This window comes from Solanum stenotomum, chromosome 10 (assembly GCF_019186545.1).
Source record: "Solanum stenotomum isolate F172 chromosome 10, ASM1918654v1, whole genome shotgun sequence".
Lineage (NCBI taxonomy): Eukaryota > Viridiplantae > Streptophyta > Magnoliopsida > Solanales > Solanaceae > Solanum > Solanum stenotomum.
This window is the reverse complement of record NC_064291.1, coordinates 2020264-2041026: the sequence shown is the minus strand read 5'-3', so window position 1 is coordinate 2041026 and position 20763 is coordinate 2020264. Positions and strand designations below refer to the sequence as shown.

At 31.8% G+C, this 20763-nt stretch overlaps 3 protein-coding genes and 1 pseudogene across 4 annotated transcripts in view; 3 read left to right on the top strand and 1 right to left on the bottom strand.

Annotated features, from left to right (window-relative positions):
• Window positions 1–15588, bottom strand: part of LOC125842026 (pectin acetylesterase 8-like) — a 32868-nt gene extending 17280 nt beyond the window's left edge. Inside the window, exons 1-13 of one of the 2 annotated variants that reach the window (XM_049521220.1) lie at window positions 15440–15588; window positions 14972–15093; window positions 13904–13986; window positions 13453–13582; window positions 13282–13361; window positions 13088–13174; window positions 12880–13004; window positions 12710–12770; window positions 12253–12306; window positions 12094–12171; window positions 11782–11887; window positions 11106–11251; window positions 10766–10885 (exon numbers count right to left, since the gene is read on the bottom strand). In XM_049521220.1, the coding sequence (XP_049377177.1) occupies window positions 10778–10885; window positions 11106–11251; window positions 11782–11887; window positions 12094–12171; window positions 12253–12306; window positions 12710–12770; window positions 12880–13004; window positions 13088–13174; window positions 13282–13361; window positions 13453–13582; window positions 13904–13986; window positions 14972–15092 (1179 nt within the window). In that variant the 5' untranslated portion in view covers window position 15093; window positions 15440–15588 and the 3' untranslated portion in view covers window positions 10766–10777. Of the gene's footprint in view, window positions 1–10557; window positions 10886–11105; window positions 11252–11781; window positions 11888–12093; window positions 12172–12252; window positions 12307–12709; window positions 12771–12879; window positions 13005–13087; window positions 13175–13281; window positions 13362–13452; window positions 13583–13903; window positions 13987–14971; window positions 15094–15439 lie in introns of those variants that run through there. The other variant, XM_049521219.1, reaches the window with a different exon arrangement.
• On the top strand, window positions 2058–3942 carry LOC125841638 (aspartic proteinase CDR1-like; annotated as a pseudogene).
• On the top strand, window positions 5079–6401 carry LOC125841637 (aspartic proteinase CDR1-like). Its single transcript, XM_049520803.1, has one exon. The coding sequence runs from the start codon at window positions 5079–5081 to the stop codon at window positions 6399–6401; it is 1323 nt and encodes a 440-aa protein (XP_049376760.1).
• LOC125841635 (aspartic proteinase CDR1-like) lies at window positions 8577–9896 on the top strand. The gene has a single exon (XM_049520802.1). It carries the CDS (start codon window positions 8577–8579, stop codon window positions 9894–9896), a length of 1320 nt encoding a protein of 439 aa, XP_049376759.1.
• Window positions 15589–20763: the final 5175 nt, after the last annotated feature.

The window sequence follows — 20763 nt, the reverse complement described above, 5'->3', positions numbered from 1 at the left end:
ATCTTGCACGTCGTTGATCCAGCTGAGCACTCCAGAGTCAGTGGTGAGCCTCCTTACTTTCCGGAGGACTCAATTATTTTGTGTTCTTAGTTTTGTTTTATTAGGGTGTTGCGGGGTCTGTCCCAACATCCATCCCAGTATTTAGAGGCTTCATAGACAGTCAGTCAGTTAGTATTGAGTCTCTCATCTATGTACATATGTAAATATTCTATTTTGAGACTCGAGCTACCTTTTGGCATGTTATGCATAAGTTGGTTGTTTTATAACCTTTCATTGCATTGAGTTGTATTGTTGAGTTAAGTTTCCGCTGAGTTAAGAAAGCCAGGCCAAGGGTTGCCTGGGGCCAGCAATGGTCTCCGGGTGCCGATCCCGTCCAGGGTGTAGGCTCGGGGCGTGACACATTCTGTCCTTTTAATAGGAAGAATGATCAAGCTACATTATTCAAAGCTCGAAAATCTCTAACAAATGGCACATTGTCCTTCCAACAATGGGAAAGACCAAACTACTCTATACTAAGCCTAATCGCCAGTCAAATGGCATACTATCCTTCTGACAGGATGAAGGACCAAGTTATTTTGAGCCCGACAATCACCAATCAATGGTACATTGTCCTCCCAATCAGACAAAAGGATCAAACTACTCCACATCAATCCCGACAAATCAACATTCAACTGCACCCACTCCTTACGATAGGACGAGGGGTCAAAGCTACAATATTCTGAATTCATCAACTAATGACACTCAATCCTTCTAAAAGACGAAGGTTTATGCCCTCAAACAATTATCGCATGAGCCCGAAAACTATATTATGCCCGGAGATTACATTATGCTCGAGATTACATTTGTTCTTGATATTGCATTGTGCCCGAGATTGCATTTGAGCCCGAGATTGCATTTATGCCCGAGGATTGCATTATTGCATGTGCCCGAGGATTGCATTATTGCATGTGCCCGAGATTGCATTATGCCTAAAGATTGCAAGTGCCCGATACTGCATTGTTCCCGAAAATTGCATGTGCCTGATATTGCATGAGCCCGAAGATTGCATTGTACCCGATACTGCATGTGCCCGAAGATTGCATTGTGTCCGATATTGCATGTGCCCGAGAATCGCATTGTGTCTGATATTGCATGAGGCCAAAGATTGCATCGTGTCCGAGAATTGCATTGTGCCCAATATTGCATGTACACGAGAATTACATTGTGCCCGATATTGCATGAGCTCGAACATTGCATTGTGCCTGATATTGCATGTGCCCGACTTGCATTGTGCCCGAAGATTGCAGTGTGTGACTTGGTTCCGAGGGGCATATGTCCGCATTTTCAAGCTCAAACATGGCCAAGAGCGAGAATGACCAAATTTACCGTTTTACCGATGTTTATATTAACTAAATAATTTAAATTTAATAGCTAAAATTCAAATTAAAATATATATTACTTAACTAATTATATGCAATAAAATTTTTATTTGAAATACAAGAGTTAGTTTTCATTCCATACTAAATATTATAAATTATACTAGTAATTAATAGTCAATGATGAGTTTGTACAAATTATATAAATCCAATTTTCAGTGATCTTATTGCCTATTTCTAAAGTTTCAGTTGGAAAAAGCTTTCCCAAAATTAATGCAATCATCTATCACGAGTTTCTCAAGTAGAGAAAATTATTTTGTATATGCAAACATATGACATGCATAATTATAGTGATGTAAGTACGTATTTCTAAAACGAAAGCTAAATAATTTAATGTCCAAAAAATAAATGCATTAGTATTGTCCACAGTGTTAATATGAAAAATAATTAGGGGAGGGGTAGATATTAAATAAATCATTTTTGAAGTGGTCTCTTAATTATATTGTAGAAAAATGTTTCATTTCTAATTACTCTGAACTTGGTGTTTTTAACATTTATGCATTCACCCAAAATCACAAATTTCTCTTGACTTTCCACATTCCTACATGCATTCTCACTTTCTTAATTTTACCTATAAAATGATGCTAATCACAATCTAATTTTCTTCATCAATACTTGTCATATCTCATAAACAATATGGTCATGAAGATGAATACTCTTTTTTCAACATTTGTCTTTTTAACATTTTTTCATCTTTCTTTGATTTCTTGTCGCAAAACAATTAGTTATCGTGTTGGAAATGGCTTCACTCTTGACTTTATCCACCGTGATTCTCCTCTTTCACCCTTCTATAACCCGTCAAACACTCAATCAATTCGCCTTAGAAATGCCTTCCATCGATCATTTTCACGTGCTTCTTTTTTCAAGAAGTTCCCTTGCTACTCCCAACACAATTCAATCGGATATTTCACCAATCCCGGGTGAATACCTCATGAAATTATCAATTGGAACCCCCCCGGTTGAAATTGTAGCTATAGCTGATACTGGTAGTGACTTAACATGGACGCAATGCATGCCTTGTGAAAATTGTTTCCAACAATCATCACCTCTTTTTGATTCAAAGAAAAGCTCTACTTATAAAACTGTGGGGTGTAATGTTGAAGTATGTACATCACTAGAGGGTTCATCTTGTGTGAAAGGAAATGTTTGTGAATATCAAATGAGTTATGGTGATCAATCATACACTATTGGTGACCTTGCTTTTGATAAATTCACTTTTCCTTCTACTTCTGGTGAAAATGTTGTGATTCCTAATGTTGCCTTTGGTTGCGGTCATGACAATGGTGGAACGTTTAATAATTATACGTCTGGTATTATTGGTTTAGGCGGTGGTAAAGTTTCAATGATCAACCAACTGGACAAAGAGATAAATGGGAAATTCTCTTATTGTTTGATCCCAATTCCATTTGACTCATCAATTAATTCAAATATTACAAGTCACATCAACTTTGGGAGTAGTGCCATTGTGTCTGGTTCTAATGTCGTTTCAACTCCCTTGATAAAAAAGGAACTATCCACATACTACTATCTCAACTTGGAAGGTGTCAGTGTTGGAAATAAGATGTTGAAATTCAAATCTTCTAAGACTTCTCCTTCTGATAATGCTAGTGGTGGTGATGGTCAAGCTGGTAACATTATAATCGATTATGGCACTACATTAACACTTTTGCCTAACGACTTTTACTCCTCTTTGGAATCAACATTGGTGGATTCGATTAGTGCTACTAGGAAGGAAGATCCATCAGGGACTTTTCGTCTATGTTATGAGTCTGAGAATGGTACTATCGATGCTCCAACGATTGTTACACATTTTACAAATGCGGATTTAGAGTTATCGCCATCGAGCACGTTTGCAGAAATTGAGCAAGGTTTGGTTTGTCTTACAATAGTACCTGCAGATGAAATTGCTATATTTGGAAACTTGGCACAAGGAAATTTCCTTTCAGCCTACAGATTGTACAAAATACTAGGCTTGTTTTGTTGGTTTATTATCAGTAAATATAAATGTTGTTAGTTCAATACTTAGTAATTGAGATCTTTTAATTTTGTGTTTTCTTAAGCTAATATACCACCAGAGGAAATGTGCCTTGGAGGGGGTTTGAATTGGCCTTTTTAAAATAACTTATTATAAGCTAAAAGCTAAAAGTCATATTGTAGTTTTTAGCTTATTTTTCATCTTTTTCAAACACCATGAAGAATTAAAAAAGAGTTATTAAAAGTCAAAGCACCTAAAATAAATCCATTCAAACACCCTCTAATTAGTTTTACCTTGCTAATTTAAATGAGGGACAAACCCTTCAACATACTCTTCCATGTGACCTTAAAAAGTTGCCTCTCTTTTTTTAAAGTGAAACTAATCGAAATTTCAGTATAGAATCTAATTACTTAGATATTTGCAATATTACGAATTTTACTAGATTTTGGTGCATTCAGGTATTTTCAGATATATGTATCTTCCTATTTGAACTACTTTGTTCATGGCAGGACGATCGATAGAGTTCGTTTGAATGATCCTTCTATGTGTTGAGTCACTTCCTTTTTTCTTTCCCAACAGGACCAAATTTGGAAGAAATAACTAACTTTCATTGAAGTCAAAAATAACAATTAAGACTCTTTACTTTCTATTAACTTCATCATTAAGGTACACCCTGACAATATTGACATTGAAATCACTCAGTCAATTGCTAAGGGACTCATTTTTCCAGTTAGGAGAAATTGCTACAAATTAAAACTTTTGGAATGATCAAATTGAATAAATGAAACACATTAACCATATAAACTGTTGTGCAGGAATAGAAACACATTTTAAAGATATTGAAATTTCTTAGCTAGTACGTATTTGTTAGATATTACTATCTCCATTTAATTTTGGTCATTGAATAAATGAAACTTTGATGAATAACTAATTTTGGTCACTGAATAAACCGAATAATAACAAGTGCTCTTCTTCTCACAATTAACCATATTCCATGACTTCTATTTTGACAGCAGAGAACTGATATTCAAATAGGGTGTTTAGAGAAGTTGTGAGTTGAGTCGGATATTGTGTACATAGAGACAACGTATCCAATTTTTTTGTTTTTATGATCTTTCAATTTAATGAAAGTCTACTGTAAATTTGAAGACATTTGACATTAATTTATATTAATTTCTTCATGATTTATCAAAGCTTTGTATTTTTTATTCCATGAGATATTAATTAATTTAATTACAATTATGAATGTATTGGTTTAATTTTAACCCCCACACTATTTATAATTTTAACCCCACAAATCGACATTTATTTTGTAGTGTCTAATATATCCATGTATTTTATGTAAAGTGAAAGTCAACTTTACGAAATATCCCACTTCATACTCTAGTATTTGATAATTAATGGTAACAAAATCTCACTTTCTCCCCTATTACATTTTTTTTAATTAATTAGACTTGGACATACAATTTGCTACCTATAATTAATGGTATGAAAATCTCACTTTCTCCCCTATTACTTTTTTTTTTAATTAATTAGACTTGGACATACAATTTGCCACCTACAATTAATGGTAAGAAAATCTCACTTTCTCCCCTATTAAATTTTTATTAATTAATTAGACTTGGACAAACAATTTGCTACCTATAAAATGGTACTTAACATTGCCTCCTCTTCATCATTTTCCAACCATGGAAATTAATACTAAAGCTTTCACTCTTATGTTGGTTCTTTTATCGTTCTTTCATCTTTCTTTAGTTTCTGATAGTAAAAGTGTAAATGGCTTCACTCTAGATCTTATGCATCGTGATTCTCCTCTTTCACCTTATCACGATCCATCAAACACTCCATTTGAACGCCTTCAAAAGGTCTTCCATCGGTCATTCTCCCAGGCTTCCTTTTTTGGGGGAAAAAGTGTTCCTTCAATCCAATCGACTCTTACACCAAACGAAGGTGAATTCCTCATGAAAATATCCATTGGTACACCCCCAATAGACACTTTTGTCATTGCTGACACTGGTAGTGACTTGACATGGACACAATGTGAGCCTTGTGATAATTGTTTCAAACAATTGACACCTATTTTCAATCCCAAGAATAGCTCTTCATATAAAACTATTGGTTGTCACAATAAACTTTGTCAAAGGTCACGATGTAACAATAATACATGTAATTATTTAGTGATTTATGGTGACCTATCTCACACTAGGGGTGATCTTTCAAGTGAAACTTTCACATTTGCTTCTAGTTCTGGTAAAAATGTTTCAATTCCTAACATTGTGTTTGGTTGTGGACATGACAATGGTGGCTCATTTACCAATGTCACTTCTGGTATCATTGGCTTAGGTGGTGGTAATGTCTCAATTGTCAACCAAATGCATCATGAAATCAAAGGGAAATTCTCTTATTGTTTGATCCCATTGGAATTATTGTTAGATAGTTCCAATGCAACTAGTCACATCAACTTTGGTGACAATGCTATCGTGTCTGGTCCTGGCATCATTTCAACTCCCATCTATAAAAAGGAATCACCTACATTCTACTATCTAAATTTGAAAGGTATCAGCATTGGAAACAAGACGTTAGAATTCAAATCTTCTTCGATTTCTCAACCCGGTTATGATCTAGGCAACATTGTAATTGATTCTGGCACAACGTCAACCTATGTGCCTGATGGTTTTTACTTGAATTTGGAATCATTGTTGATGCGTTCGATCAATGCTACTAGGAAGGATGATCCTTTTAAGAGACTTGATTTGTGTTATGCGTCAAATGAGAATGGTACTATTGATGTTCCAAAGATTGTTGCACATTTTACAAATGCAGATTTAGAGTTGTTAACTTCAAACATTTTTACACAAGTGGTGGAAGGTATAGTTTGTTTGACAATAGTGCCAGGAGGATCAAATCAAATTTCTATACTTGGAAATTTGGCACAAGCCAATTTTCTAATTGGATATGATCTTATGGCCAACAAAGTATCCTTTAAGCCTACAGATTGCACCAAGTACTAATGTTTTTTTTAGCAGTTATTCAAATTTTATTGATCAATTCTTGATTTCTTATACTTACTTGCATTTGATGCTTACCAATAGAGATTATATTTTTATTGTGTATTCAATGAAGGAAAATGAAATCAAGAAGTGACCTTTACAAAATCTCAAGATTATAATCTAAATTACTTATTCCACCTTCTATATGAAAATATTGTCTCCATCTATTTTTACTTGTCCATGTTTGATCTGTTATTTTCAAGATCATAATTCTATTTTGTGTCTCTGTCTTATTCCACCATACCCCTACCTTTGTTAGGATAGTGATCAATGAAGTCGGTTAAAAATCATGACGTCTTAGAGTTAAATGAGAGACAAACCCTTCAGCATATAGTCCATGTGACCTTAAAAAGTTACCTTTTTTTAGTGGAACTTATCGAAATTCCACTCGCTTAGATCTAATTACTTAGATATTTGTAATATTAAGAATCTTACTAGATTTTGATGCATCCAGGTATGTCCAGATATATATATTTCGGGATACATAAGGTCAAAATTAGGTATAATTTATTCTAGATACACTGTATCCAAATGGATTCACACATATCTAGGAAACATAGACAAATCTACTCACCTCCCTCCCATCTCGATCGCCACTTTCCTATGTATATGATACATGCGAATCACAACTAAATACATACAGATACATGTGTTTAGTGTGATTCACATGTATTTGGGATACATGACTATCTTTCTCCCCATCTCGCTCGCCTCTCTGCCTATTTAGTAGATCTGGTAGCAAAAATACATGTATCTTGGTGTATCTTCCTAAATATATTAGAGAAAACTCTTAATTAATTGTAAAATACATAATTATTTAAAAGTATAAGTAGAACTAGTATATGTGGTATGAATGTATGTCTAATAAGGTATTTTCCCCCTTTTTTACCCCTTCAGACCCGACCAAATAAAAATAACTTAATCCATCTTCTACTCAGTCATAAAATGGATTTGGGTCGGATTTTAGTAAAATAGGAATTGAGTTTTTTTTTTTAAATTGAGTCATATCTGTAATTAGATAGTGATAATATATATGCATCACTTTTTTAACGAGTATTGCGGAGAAACATATTAGTTCATTTTCCCAAATGATGACATTGTTATAAAGTCAATGGATTGTATTGCATGAATATTTTCAGATAGTAGAAAGTTCATGGATTTTATTAGAGTAAATTTTAGGTTTAGCAAACATAAAAATCATATTTGTATGCTATAACTATAGTTTGTATAATTGCGCTCCATAGCAAATTTTATGTTTGCTATGGCTATTAATATGTATATTTCGGTATAAATATACAAAAGATCAATTGTATAATCTGTTTCGTTATACATATACAAAAGAATCAATTGTATAATTTGTGTTTGTATAAAGTGAGAAAGAGAGAAAGACAAAAGAAAACTGGGCAGGCAAAGATCTGTATTTTTATAATTATAAGTGTATAAGACGAAAATATATGTATTTGTATTTGTATATACAATTTTCTCTCACTTTATACAAACACAAACACAAATTATATATCTGTGTTTGTATAAAGTGAGAAAAGCGAGTTAGAGTGGCAAGCGAGATCTGGGAGAGTGGCGAGCGAGATTCTCTGGGGAGAGAGGCGAACGAAAAGATATGTATATATACAGTTTTCTCTCACTTTATACAATCACAAATGCATATTATACATTTGTGTTTGTATAAAAGTTAGAGAGGCGAGGGAGAGACTGTCAACGAGAAAACGATAGTGGCGAGCGAGAATTTCAGGGAGAGAGGCAAATGGCAACAATTTGCTACGGGTTGCAATTAAATCAAATTGTGGTTATAGGATTTAATTTGAATTAATAGTTTGCTATTTTACACAATTTTACCATTTTATTATACTCATTATTATTAGTAGAAAAGATGGAATGTAAATATAAGGAGTATATATGGCATGATCAAATAAAATCTAATATATCCATGTATTTTATGGAAAGTGAAAGTCAACTTTACAAAATGTCCCATTTCATACTCTAGTATTTGATAATTAATGGTAACAAAATCTCACTTTCTCCCCTATTACATTTTCTTTAATTAATTAGACTTGGACATACAATTTGCTACCTATAAAATGGTACTAAACATTGTCTCCTCTTCATCATTTTCCAACCATGGAGATTAATACTAAAGCTTTCACTTTTATGTTGGTTCTTTTATCGTTCTTTCATCTTTCTTTAGTTTCTGGTCGTAAAAGTATAAATGGCTTCACTCTAGATCTTATACATCGTGATTCTCTTATTTCACCTTATCACGATCCATCAAACACTCCATCTGAACGCCTTCAAAAGGCCTTCCATCGGTCATTCTCCCGGGCTTCCTTTTTTGGGGTAAAATGTGTTCATTCAATCAAATCGACTCTTACACCAAACGAAGGTGAATTCCTCATGAAAATATCCATTGGTACTCCCCCAATAGACACTTTTGTCATTGCTGACACTGGTAGTGACTTGACATGGACACAATGTAAGCCTTGTGTTAATTGTTTCAAACAATTGACTCCTATTTTCAATCCCAAGAATAGCTCTTCTTATAAAACTATTGGTTGTCACTATAAACTTTGTCAAGGGTCACTATGTAACAATAATAGATGTAATTATGAAGTGAGTTATGGTGACTTATCTCACACTAGGGGTGATCTTTCAATTGAAACTTTCACATTTGCTTCTAGTTCTGGTAAACATGTCTCAATTCCTAACATTGTGTTTGGTTGTGGACATGACAATAGTGGCACATTTACCAATGCCACTTCTGGTATCATTGGCTTAGGTGGTGGCAGTGCCTCAATTGTCAACCAAATGCATCATGAAATCAAAGGAAAATTATCTTATTGTTTGATCCCATTGGAATTATTGTTAGATAGTTCTAATGCAACTAGTCACATCAACTTTGGTGACAATGCTGTCGTGTCTGGTCCTGACGTCATTTCAACTCCCATCTATAAAAAGGAATCACCTATATTCTACTATCTAAATTTGGAAGGTATCAGCATTGGAAACAAGACAGTTGAATTTGAATCTTCTCCAATTTCTCTACCTGGTTATGATCGAGGCAACATTATAATTGATTCTGGCACAACGTTAACATATGTGCCTGATGTTTTTTACTTGAATTTGGAATCGTTGTTGATGCGTTCGATCAATGCTACTAGGAAGGATGGTACTTATGGGGGACTTGATTTGTGTTATGAGTCTAATGAGAATGGTACTATTGATGTTCCAAAGATTGTTGCACATTTTACAAATGCAGATTTAGAGTTGTCAACTTCAAACATTTTTACACAAATGGAGGAAGGTATAGTTTGTTTGACAATAGTGCCAGGAGGAAATCAAATTTCTATACTTGGAAATTTGGCACAAGCCAATTTTCTAATTGGATTTGATCTCAAGGCCAACAAAATGTCCTTTAAGCCTACAGATTGCACCAAGTACTAATGTTTTTTTTTAACAGTTATTCAAGTTTTATTGATCAATTCTTGATTTCTTATATTTACTTGCATTTGATGCTTACCAATAGAGATTATATTTTTATTGTGTATCCAATGAAGGAAAATGAAATCAAGAAGTGACCTTTACAAAATCTCAAGATTATAATCTGAACTACTTATTCCACCTTTTATATGCTATATTGTCTCCATCTATTTTTGCTTGTCCATGTTTGATCCGTTACTTTCAAGAACATATTTCTATTATGTATCTCTGTCTTATTCCACCATACCCCTACCTTTGTTAGGATAGTGATCAATGAAGTCGGTTAAAAACCATGACGTCTCAAAGTTCAAATCGAGCAGAAACAAAAAAAATAGATGAAGAGATTTCCTCCCACCTATCCTAGCTTTGGTAAACAAAGTGACGTGATACTTGTTGCTTGTGGGAGGTAGAGGTATTCTGTGGAATTAATCGAGTTGCACACCATCCTAGATCTTTAATATTTAATTTCATTTCATTTGATGATACTTCCTATTTTGGTATCTTTGTTTGCTCAAAGCAAATATGAAACAAAGGCTATGAGTATTCAGTTAGCTTCGAAGATTAGTCAAATTTACACTCAATAAGCGAAAAGTGTGCCATAAATAGTGGTAGAGGGAGTAGTATACACCAAGAATTATTGACTTTCACATTATTACAAGATACATAATATTAATCTCAAACAAAATGATACATAATAGTTTCTCTATGGGGAAACCAAAACACACAATTCTGTGCAGAGTTGACTTTCCCTTATTGTGTTACATATTTGATACACTTCTTCAATTCCATATTTTTCTTTTTTCCCATCAATCATCTATTTTATCCGTATCTAACGGACGAGCATTCTATTCAAAATTTCTGTTCTTGCAAGTTTTGTTACAGGGGTAAGGACAATCGATCTCTTGGAATCGTTTTCTTTCATAATACCAATCTCCAACTGCTTTGGCAATCGTCTGTAAGAACACAATTTTTTGGAAGTGTCAATAGTTGTCTATAACGGAATGACAGAATTTTGTGTAAGATAAACAACAATAACATAACCAATATATTCCCACAAGTGGAGTCTGAGAAGGGTGGACTATATGCAAACCTTACCCCTACCTTTACAGGGGTAGAGAGGCTTGTGTATAATAAATGTAATTTTGAAATAGTTTTGAGTTCATGATTGCGTACCGTGCCAGATAATACTGGTGAGTCATCCCTTAGCCATGTCTCTTGTGTTCCGGTTTGACAATGTGCATAACAAGAATTGATGTAATACCCTCGCGTTGAGGAAGGGCCGAGTGAATTCAATGCTTTCAAGAACTCCGACCTAAAAGCTGAGAAATTACACCATGTATTAGATACAAATTGTAAAAGACACCTTCTAAATGTAAATATTACATATAATTTAGCGTCTTCACGCTTACTATAACTAGTTATTTTTAGTTTGAAGTGATAGCCACAAAGGACAGGCTGATTCAATATTGTTGTTTACTATAATCTGGTCGAGGTTGTTTTCCTTTACCAATATTGAAGCGTGTAACCATCTCATCCAAAAGCCTAAGAGCTAGATATGGTCACACACTTCAATATGGTATCAGCACAAGAAGTTATGGGATCAGAACTCGTTGCACCCATTATTAAAATGAATTCCCACTTGTGTGGCCCTTGGTAGGAAGACTCAGGTGTGCATGTGAGGGGGCGTGTTGAAAATATTATGTTTCTCCACTAACAACTTAAGTTTTTAGATGAGATGATCACACACTTTAATAACCAACATATAGGTACTCTAAATTCCCATTGATCAATAGCTTAACGGTGTACTCTGAGTGAATGAAGGAACAACAAAGGGCTTAAGAGTCTTAACCTTGCATAGTTTGGAGTTGGGCAGACGAGCATTTCAATATGTCAAGCTTGCAGTTGCGCCAAGTTCCATGAGGATCAGCAACACCAGGAGCCAAAATGTTCTTTATCTGAAAATTTTAAGAACAAAGTATAAGCAAAAATCAACGATTTTAAAGGGCCAAAATGTTTTCATATATAGTGTATCTATATATAAAATAACTTTGAGATAACGAAGACTAAATTCTTATGCAGCGGAAAGTCAAAAAATAAAACATTCATAACTTTGGTTTAATTACAGAAGTAAATCAGCAAGAAATTTCAGACATGAACTGACCTGCCAGGAATCATAGGCTGCATTTACTAGGAAAAGTGGTGTCTGGATTTGTTGCGCAACGTTTTGTGGGAAAAAACACTGCAACATAGCGGTGTTTTTGCATAAGACGATGCATCAACTAAGGGAAAGATAATTTTTTGTGAAAATAACTTCTCTTACCAATCCAGGTTTCAGTCTTGAGGTACACGATTGAGGCAAATTCTTCGCGGAGCCCTGAATCCAATTGATAATGTAACACACTTAATACAAGTAAAATCAAATCAATAGAACTTCCTTAGTGACTTTACACGAAATTTTACAGTTCATTGTAGGTCCGAACATCAATTTTGGTATGAAGAGGACATTACAACCAACAGATTACGTGATAACAAAATTACTCTCCATCAAATTCATGTAAAGGTGTTTGACTAGGCACGGAGTTTTAGGACGGAAGAAAGATTTTTGAAACTAATGGACTAAAAGCAAATCATTTTTGTGACTATAAATCATTTCAGTGGAAGGTAAAACGAGAAGTTTAAAGTTAAAATTATTACTAAATATAGAAATATGTCATTCTTTTCAAGACTAACTAAAAAAGGAAAGAGTGTCGTAGGGAGTATAGGTTAACGAAGCATACATGTGTGTTAACAACTTCACTGTAAAACTGTTCGATATGAGAGGTACCAGAAATAGTTTGCCTGCAACAAGAGAATCAAAAAAAATTTACTTAGTAGCAACTCGGAAATCTAAATTTCTCGTGAATTTTGAGAGTTGGCCATGATTAAAATAACAAACACGAACACTTACGTGTTGATAAAGAAACCAGCATCTGAGAGACATTTTACTTTAGCACCCGGTGGAAGGAGACCTTTAAATCTGTCACAATGTAGAATTGCAGCCAAACTACCAGCTGAACATCCCGCAAGAATAGCCTACGATTAGAAAAAACTTTCTATCAGCAACTAAACAACGAGCATATATAATCGTGTGCAATAATTTGATGCATCGATAGTACATTCTGAGCATTCTTCATTCCTTTTGCCAAGAAATCCTCCATAACAGCTGAAAAAATCCTGGCTCCTCTGTAGAATACTTTTGTTTTCTGTCACGATTCAACATGTCCATTAACAATCAATGATATAACGATACTAGCACAACTCGTCGTTTATACCAAATCAATAATTGTATAGTGTTTTAACATAGAATTACCGGATCGGCTGCTGCAACATCACCAGTAAAGGATGATCCATCACAATATCTAATTCTAATTCTGTTCCAATTGTAAAAGTCTACAATTTCCAAAACACAATCAATCAGAATAATGTTTAAAAACAGAAAGGCGTTAAAACGATGTATATGAACAAGGGTGAAAAGCTCTACCTGGATTAAACTTAGCCTTGTTGCTCAAAATTCCTGAGAAAGACACCGTCTTTACCATTAGTTTAGATGATCCCAATCGTGTTTTCGTACGTTCAAGGCAAGTCGTGGCATTATTGCACCATGCTCCTCCCTGAAGTCATCGGATGAATTCAAATGCAAATTCATGTAGACAAGTCCAAAATAATTGTTCGTAAATCACCAGCAAAAGTTCAATCTAGTTTTTTTCTTCTTTTTTTTCCCTCATTTTTGATAACGGGGTATCCAGGACAGCTTACGCATATCTCGACTATCTTAGTTCAAGAATTTGAAGGGGAAAGGCTAACGATTGGACTGAAATAAGACTACGAACCACAGAGATGATTGGAATAGTACAAAGAAGATTAACATGGCCTGTGACAAAGATGATACGAACAAATCGAGAAATGATCCAAATTGTTATAAAGAGACAAACCTCAAGTTGGATAAACCAATTGTTAACTCCAGCTCCAAATCCTTTATCAAAATGGTATGCTGGTGGACTTCCATCCAAGCATACTGCAAAAACACAACATTGACATAAAAAAAAAATCAACACATTTTCACACTCTTGAATCTTTCTTTTGCGGAATCCGTGGTGGATTCAGGATTTAGACGTCATCAATTCTAAAGTTGAATCTATATGCCATCCATACTTGTTTTCACAAAAAATATACATAAAGTTCGAACCAATAGTCACGGGTTCCGCCGAACCCGCAACTCTACCTTATATCTAGGGTCGGAGCTACAGTTCTGCTTATGAGTTCAGGTTCGCTTTGGCTTGTGTTAAAAAATTCACTTAATATGCATAAATAAATTATTTAAAACCTAGTAAGCTGTATTTTTTTAAAATTCAGAATCCATAAACTCAAAATCTTAATTCCGTCTCAACGTGTTATCCCCAACCCCAACCAAAAAAAAAGGACAATTACTTTGATTCATTGTCATCAAAATCAAAATATGCCCACATTCCTAAACTCTTTTCCAGAATTAGTGGCGGATTCAAAATTTAAACTAATAAACTCCAAGTTGAAACAACAAATTCTAAATTATATATGTTAACTCCATCTATACTTGTTTTTCACATAAACATACATAATGTTCGAATCAAAAGTCACGGGCAATGGCGGAGCCACCTTACTATTAGGAACCCCCTTCGGTTAATTTATACATGGTTAAAATAACTTTTTAGGTATATATAATAGATGTCGAATCCCCTTCGACTATTTCGTGTTACTAGTGTTTTAGATTTTGAAACCCTTATTAAAAATCCTGGCTCCGCCACTAGTCACGGGTTCAGCCAAACCCGCAACTTGTACATTAGATCCAGGGGCGGGGCTACAGTTAAACTTACAAGTTCGAGTTCACTTTACCCTTAACCATGTATTTGTGTATAACTAATATATCTAAAACACACTAAGCTACCTTTTCTAGAATCCAAAACTCGTAAACTCAAAATCTTAGCTCCGACTCTAATCGGAAAAAAAAAAAAAAAAAAACTTACCAGCTCCTTTAGCTACTGCACTTTGTAGATAAGTAATATCAACTGGATGTCCTTCACTAATTAAAACAATTAGCAAAGTAAATATTGCACGTAGCCATAGTTGCATTGCCCCTTTTACCATCCTGCATTTATTAATTACCAATTTTGTCAAAAAAAATATAAATAAATATAAATAACCAACAAAACAACAAAAAAGAACAAAAATCCTAAAAATTTAAAAACAAGAAAAGAAAAACATCTCATTTTTAGTAAGATCATTTAATATACTTTCTATATTACAATTTTAGCAAAAATTTCATTTTTTTAACCATTGATGTTACTACTTTCTTCTTCTTCTTCTTTTCCATTAAAACATCTGATACAGAAAATGCAAAGAATTATCAAACAAACCTATTTCAGAACCAACATTTTATTTTATTTTACTAAAAATACAGAACTGAAATATTAGTTCAATTTATGATTAATTACCTGGAATAGCAAAGATTTTGAGGAAGAAAAAAAATCTGAAAATGAATTATTTGTGTTGAAATCTGCAGTAAAATAAATCCAGCTGTGAGTATAATTATTTTTGGACCAAAAAAACAGGGGTCCCAAAAGCAAATGGTGGATGAGACTAGAGAGTAAAAGCATATATTTATAGTACTAAAAATGAAAAAGTTATATACTTTCTCCGTTGTAATTTGTTTGTTTGATTTTGATTTGATACGAAATTTTAAAAAATTATAAAGACTTTTAAATTAAAAATACATTGTCAAAATATCATTTAACTTTTGTAATCTTAAATATGTAATTTGAAAAGTAAAATTAAAATATTATTAAAAAGGACGTTTTATTAAAAATTGGATAGATAAATTAAAATGGAGGGAGTATTTTTATTTATACATAATGACTTCGTGAGTTCTTTTCAGTATTAATGTAATTTAATGTCGTAAATTAATTTACATGTTGACCTAATTTTGTAACATTTAACGGTTCTTTTTTGGTTTCATATTGGGGTTCAGTATTTATATTGGAGTTTGATTAGATTTGAATTCGTGCAGAAAGTTTCATATTGGGAATAAAGCACGGCTTAACAAAAGGCAAAAGCGACTCTTTATCTAAAGGAACTCAATCAAAATTTCTAATTAAGAACGAATAGATTTTTACTACTCCACCACAACCTTGTCGATAACATTTAACAGTTACTAAGTTGTACTATTCTTTGAAGAATTCTTGTGAAACCTTATCCAAAAATATTGTACGTTAAAGATTCTCAAAAGATATATTTTGAAAGCTTCTTTTAAAACTTCCTTTAGTAAAGTAGTATATAGTAAGAGAGATCTTTAACTTTTGTAGTTTAAAATTTAAAATATGTAAAATATATTATTTTTAAAAATATATTTTATCTTGTTATTTTAAATACTACTCTCTCTGTCACATTTTTACTTTACACTTGCATTAAGAAATAATGTAATTTTACCCTTCTATCCTTATTTAATTTTTTTGGAACTCAAGTTTTCAATCAATGAAAATAAATTAATTTAATGAATGAACATGAATCATTTACTTAACTTTTCTAAGTTGGTCAAATGTATGTTTTCAATGCTAATAACTCACAGGGGTAAAAAAGGAATAATACGCTAATTTATGCATTGATTTTATTAAATGACAAGTATTATGAACTAACCATTTATAGAAAAGAATGACATATAAAATGGGACAGAGGAAGTATATGATTTTGAGAAAATTTATCTCTATTTAAATAATTAAAAAACATCGTAAATGATGATGAATCTAATATATATCGTGCAGATTCGCAGAAAAAAAAATTACTTCTGCTCAAATCACCAGAATATAGACATTAACTACATATTTATAAACATTTCATTATGAATTTATTTATTATTGCACATTAACTTGAAATTATCGTAAAAATTCATAAATTTTATAATCTTAAATTGGTGACCAAAAAAAATATTTACACTAACAATGTATCAAACTTTATATATAAAAAAAATAGTATATCAAGAAAAATAATTCAATTCACAAAAACTCACTTATCAAAAAAATTAAATAAATAACAAAGACTCCATCTTAATTAATTAACATGTTTTTTACTTTTTTTTTTTTAATGTTATATTGTAGAATAAGAATCTTTTCAAAAGTTTTCTTGTTTTGTTTATCCAAATTGAAGAAAGAGAAGAGAAAAATCCAACCTTAAAAGCTGTTTTCTTTTCTCTTTTTTTTTTTATGAAGAGTAAAGTGCATATAGTATAAATGCTTTTTTTAATATGTCAGAATAAAGAAAGAAATTAAATTATTGAAAAAAAGGAAGCTGCCGACACACATTGATTCGTTAAACACATTTTCTTCGAAGGTGATTTAATTATGTACTTTTTGTTTAAGAAAAATTAAGGTTGTTAAGTTTCAAGGAATTAAGATTTATTTATCAATTATAAATTGAATTATTCTTATAAAAATTATTAAATTTTAAGAAAAGGTTTGTAAATGGCTTAAAAAAGTAATACATTTGTTATTTTTTGTGTTTCGATTATCGTATTATTATGTTATTGTTATTTCTGCACTTTTTGTATTTTTCTCTTTTTGAACTGTTTTTCGTGAATTAGAATCGAAATTAGTCTTTTTATTCTCAAGAAATGGATAACATTTATATAAGCACTATCCTTTTTAGCTTTTACACGTGGGAATATAATGAATATATTGTTATTGTTATTTTTTTATTTTGTATTTTCTCTTTCTAAACTGCTTTAAAATATTTTTCTTAAGCTTAGCGCTCTATCAAAATAATTTTTTTATCCAAAAAACTGTGAAGTATATATTTATATATTTAAAATTATCATAAAAATTATATTAAATATATTATTATCGGAGGTGTGTTTGGATTAGACAAATACCATGTGCTGAGTGATGGAATCTTATCGGCTTACGCGTTCTACATTCAATGAATGACAAAACAGTTGAACTGAAATTTGAAAAATTGAGAGATTGAGTGATGTCTTCTTTTTTTTTTCTTGTGATGAGAGTTTTTCCTCTAAAAATTTATAATCCTATTTAATGTAATTAATAGTCTATTTGAAAAAAAAATATATAAAAAAAAATTATGTCAAAATGGACCCTTGAAAATGGAATAATAGACGTTTGACCATAAAAAATAGAGAAGTATTGAAAATATTTTTGAACTTAACGTGAATTCTTAGTTTCATTCTCAAATTATTGGTAGCATTAAAAATATATGTTTACTTGCCTAACTCAACTTAAATACACTTTTAATATGTCACATGGCATAACAAGTGATCTCGAACTCTTATAGGAGCGTGGGCCTCTTATAAAAAATCAAAAAAATATTGAAAATATCCCTAAACTTGACGAAAATTCAAGAATATATTTTTTTTGGTTGAATAGGAATGCATTTCATCATGTTGCTAGGATCAAGCGTGTATTCAAGTTTTGTTAATCAAAGAGGAGTGTTTTTTAAGTTTTAAGGTTGTCGATAGTTTGGAGATAAACTAATAATTCATGTCAAGTTCAAGAGTATTTTCAATATTTCTCTCTAAAAAAATAAATATTTTTTTCCTAGAGTTGAACTCTAAAAATACGTTTGGCCATGAAATTTCAGAATTAAACTTGAAATTAAATTTCAGAATTTGAAAAATAACAAAAAATTAATTTTACTTTTTTCACTCTAAATTACTGATAAAAAATTAAAAAATATTATTTAAAAAAACTTACAATAAAATATGATCAAACGCCCGCTAAATATTTTAATTTCATTTTCGACATTTATTTTCTCCTTTCTTTTATTTCCGTGTATCACTTTTTCCAAGTAGGACCATAGAATGCTAGAGCCTAGGAGAGCCTATCCATGATTTAAAAGGATTTTAAATTCTTAGGCATATGCACGTGAATGCCGGTGATTATTTTAAAGCATACACTATAAGATATCGTTTCGTTTGATAGGCGGGATAAGATGAATATTTAAATTAATAGCTTGGAGGATGTTTGAATTGGTTTATGTTAAATATTTTTTGTTTTTTGTTTTTATTTTTTCTGATATTTAATAAAGACAAATTAAATACTTATTTTTAGGTTCAAAAAGGTACGAAAAATAAGCTATTAAGCTAAACGTTGATATGACAATACTTTTGCTTTTTAGCTTATATAGCTTATAAGTTATTCCCTCCGTTTTTATTTAGTTATTGCTATTTAAAGTTTTATATCTCTTAATAAATTAGGTAAGTTTATCATTATACATTTATTTAATATTTTTTTAAAGTCAAGTTTTTAATAAATGAACATGAATTAATTTATTAATTTGATCAATGAATATGAATAAATTACTTAATTTTTCTATATTGATCAAATTTATACTTTCAAGGGCGAAATAGGAAGAATAATGTCATTTATGCATTGATTTTGTGGAATGACAAATACTCTTAAGAACATCTAATTTTAGAGACATGTAAATAGGAAAGAATGAATTATTTTGAGAAGACAGATGCAAACGACTTTTCATCAAAGATGCATTTCTAAAAAACGATTTCAAAATAAGTTGATTTTAAAAGTTTGGCCAAATCAAGGGCGGAGCTACACTCTTGTTTGAGACATCCTTTATCGAAAAATTATAACATATATACAGGTAAAATGATAAATATAGTGGTTAAATAACGTAGTTTAGATACTCTTGACACAACACAATGTGTTATAGCCCAATGATTTCAATTGCTTTGATTTGTATGTCGAATCTCACTAATTACAAACTTTTTTTTTCACTTTTTAAGAAGAGCAAGCTCCACACATTGGACCATTTAATTATATTAATATCCTATCAAACTTGGGATTATTTTTTCACTTCTTTCGGATGGGATTCCGTTGGCTATTGTTGAACCAAGCTGTCATTCACCAACTGTATATCTTTTCTTTGACTTTGTTTTTTAATGTTTTAAATTTCGTGATTGATATTTCTATTAAAATTTAATTAAATTTAAATTAAATATACAATTTCTATTTAATAATGAAGGAATATTTATTGCTCTATTGCATATTAACCTTATTCGAGAAAATTATTAAAACTAATGATATTAAACTTACAATCTATATATATATATATATATATATATATAAAGTTGAATGTAAGCAATCCTATGTGGCACCTCTCTATGACCAGTATTCCTATTTATTTATTTTTCTCATTAAATATATTAGTGGCAGTTATGTTGTTTTTAATACCCATAACTGTAGCAAATAAATATTAAAAATTAAAAGAGAAATAAATAATTGTTGATAACCTATACGAGAGAATATCAAGAGTTTTCTTTGATATTTAAAATAGAGTAGATAATCATAAACCACTTCAAAAATATGGTAAAAGTCATTCACCAACTAATATTGATGTGTTCATTATTGACGGAGTAGTAAAAAAATTCATGGTTTGATTAGCTGCTTTCTCAATATTTCATTCCTTTTTATGATTGTCTTTCAAACATCTTCTTTGTTTTAAGGGTAAAGGGTCAAATATGCCCCTAAACTATTTGAAAAGGTCTAGATATACCCTCCGTTTAAAGTTTGGCTCACTTATGCCCTCGCCGTCCAACTTCTCGTCTAGATATGCCCTTATGGGCGTTAGTTAGCCTGCTGGACATATCCAACTCATTTTTCATTTCTTTAAATGTCACATGAAATTGTCATGTCATTTTGACTTTACCACATGACATTTATATGAAAATAGAGAGGGATCAATTATGCCCCTAAAAAATTCGAACCCATAAACACCAAATCCGCATATATCAACCCCC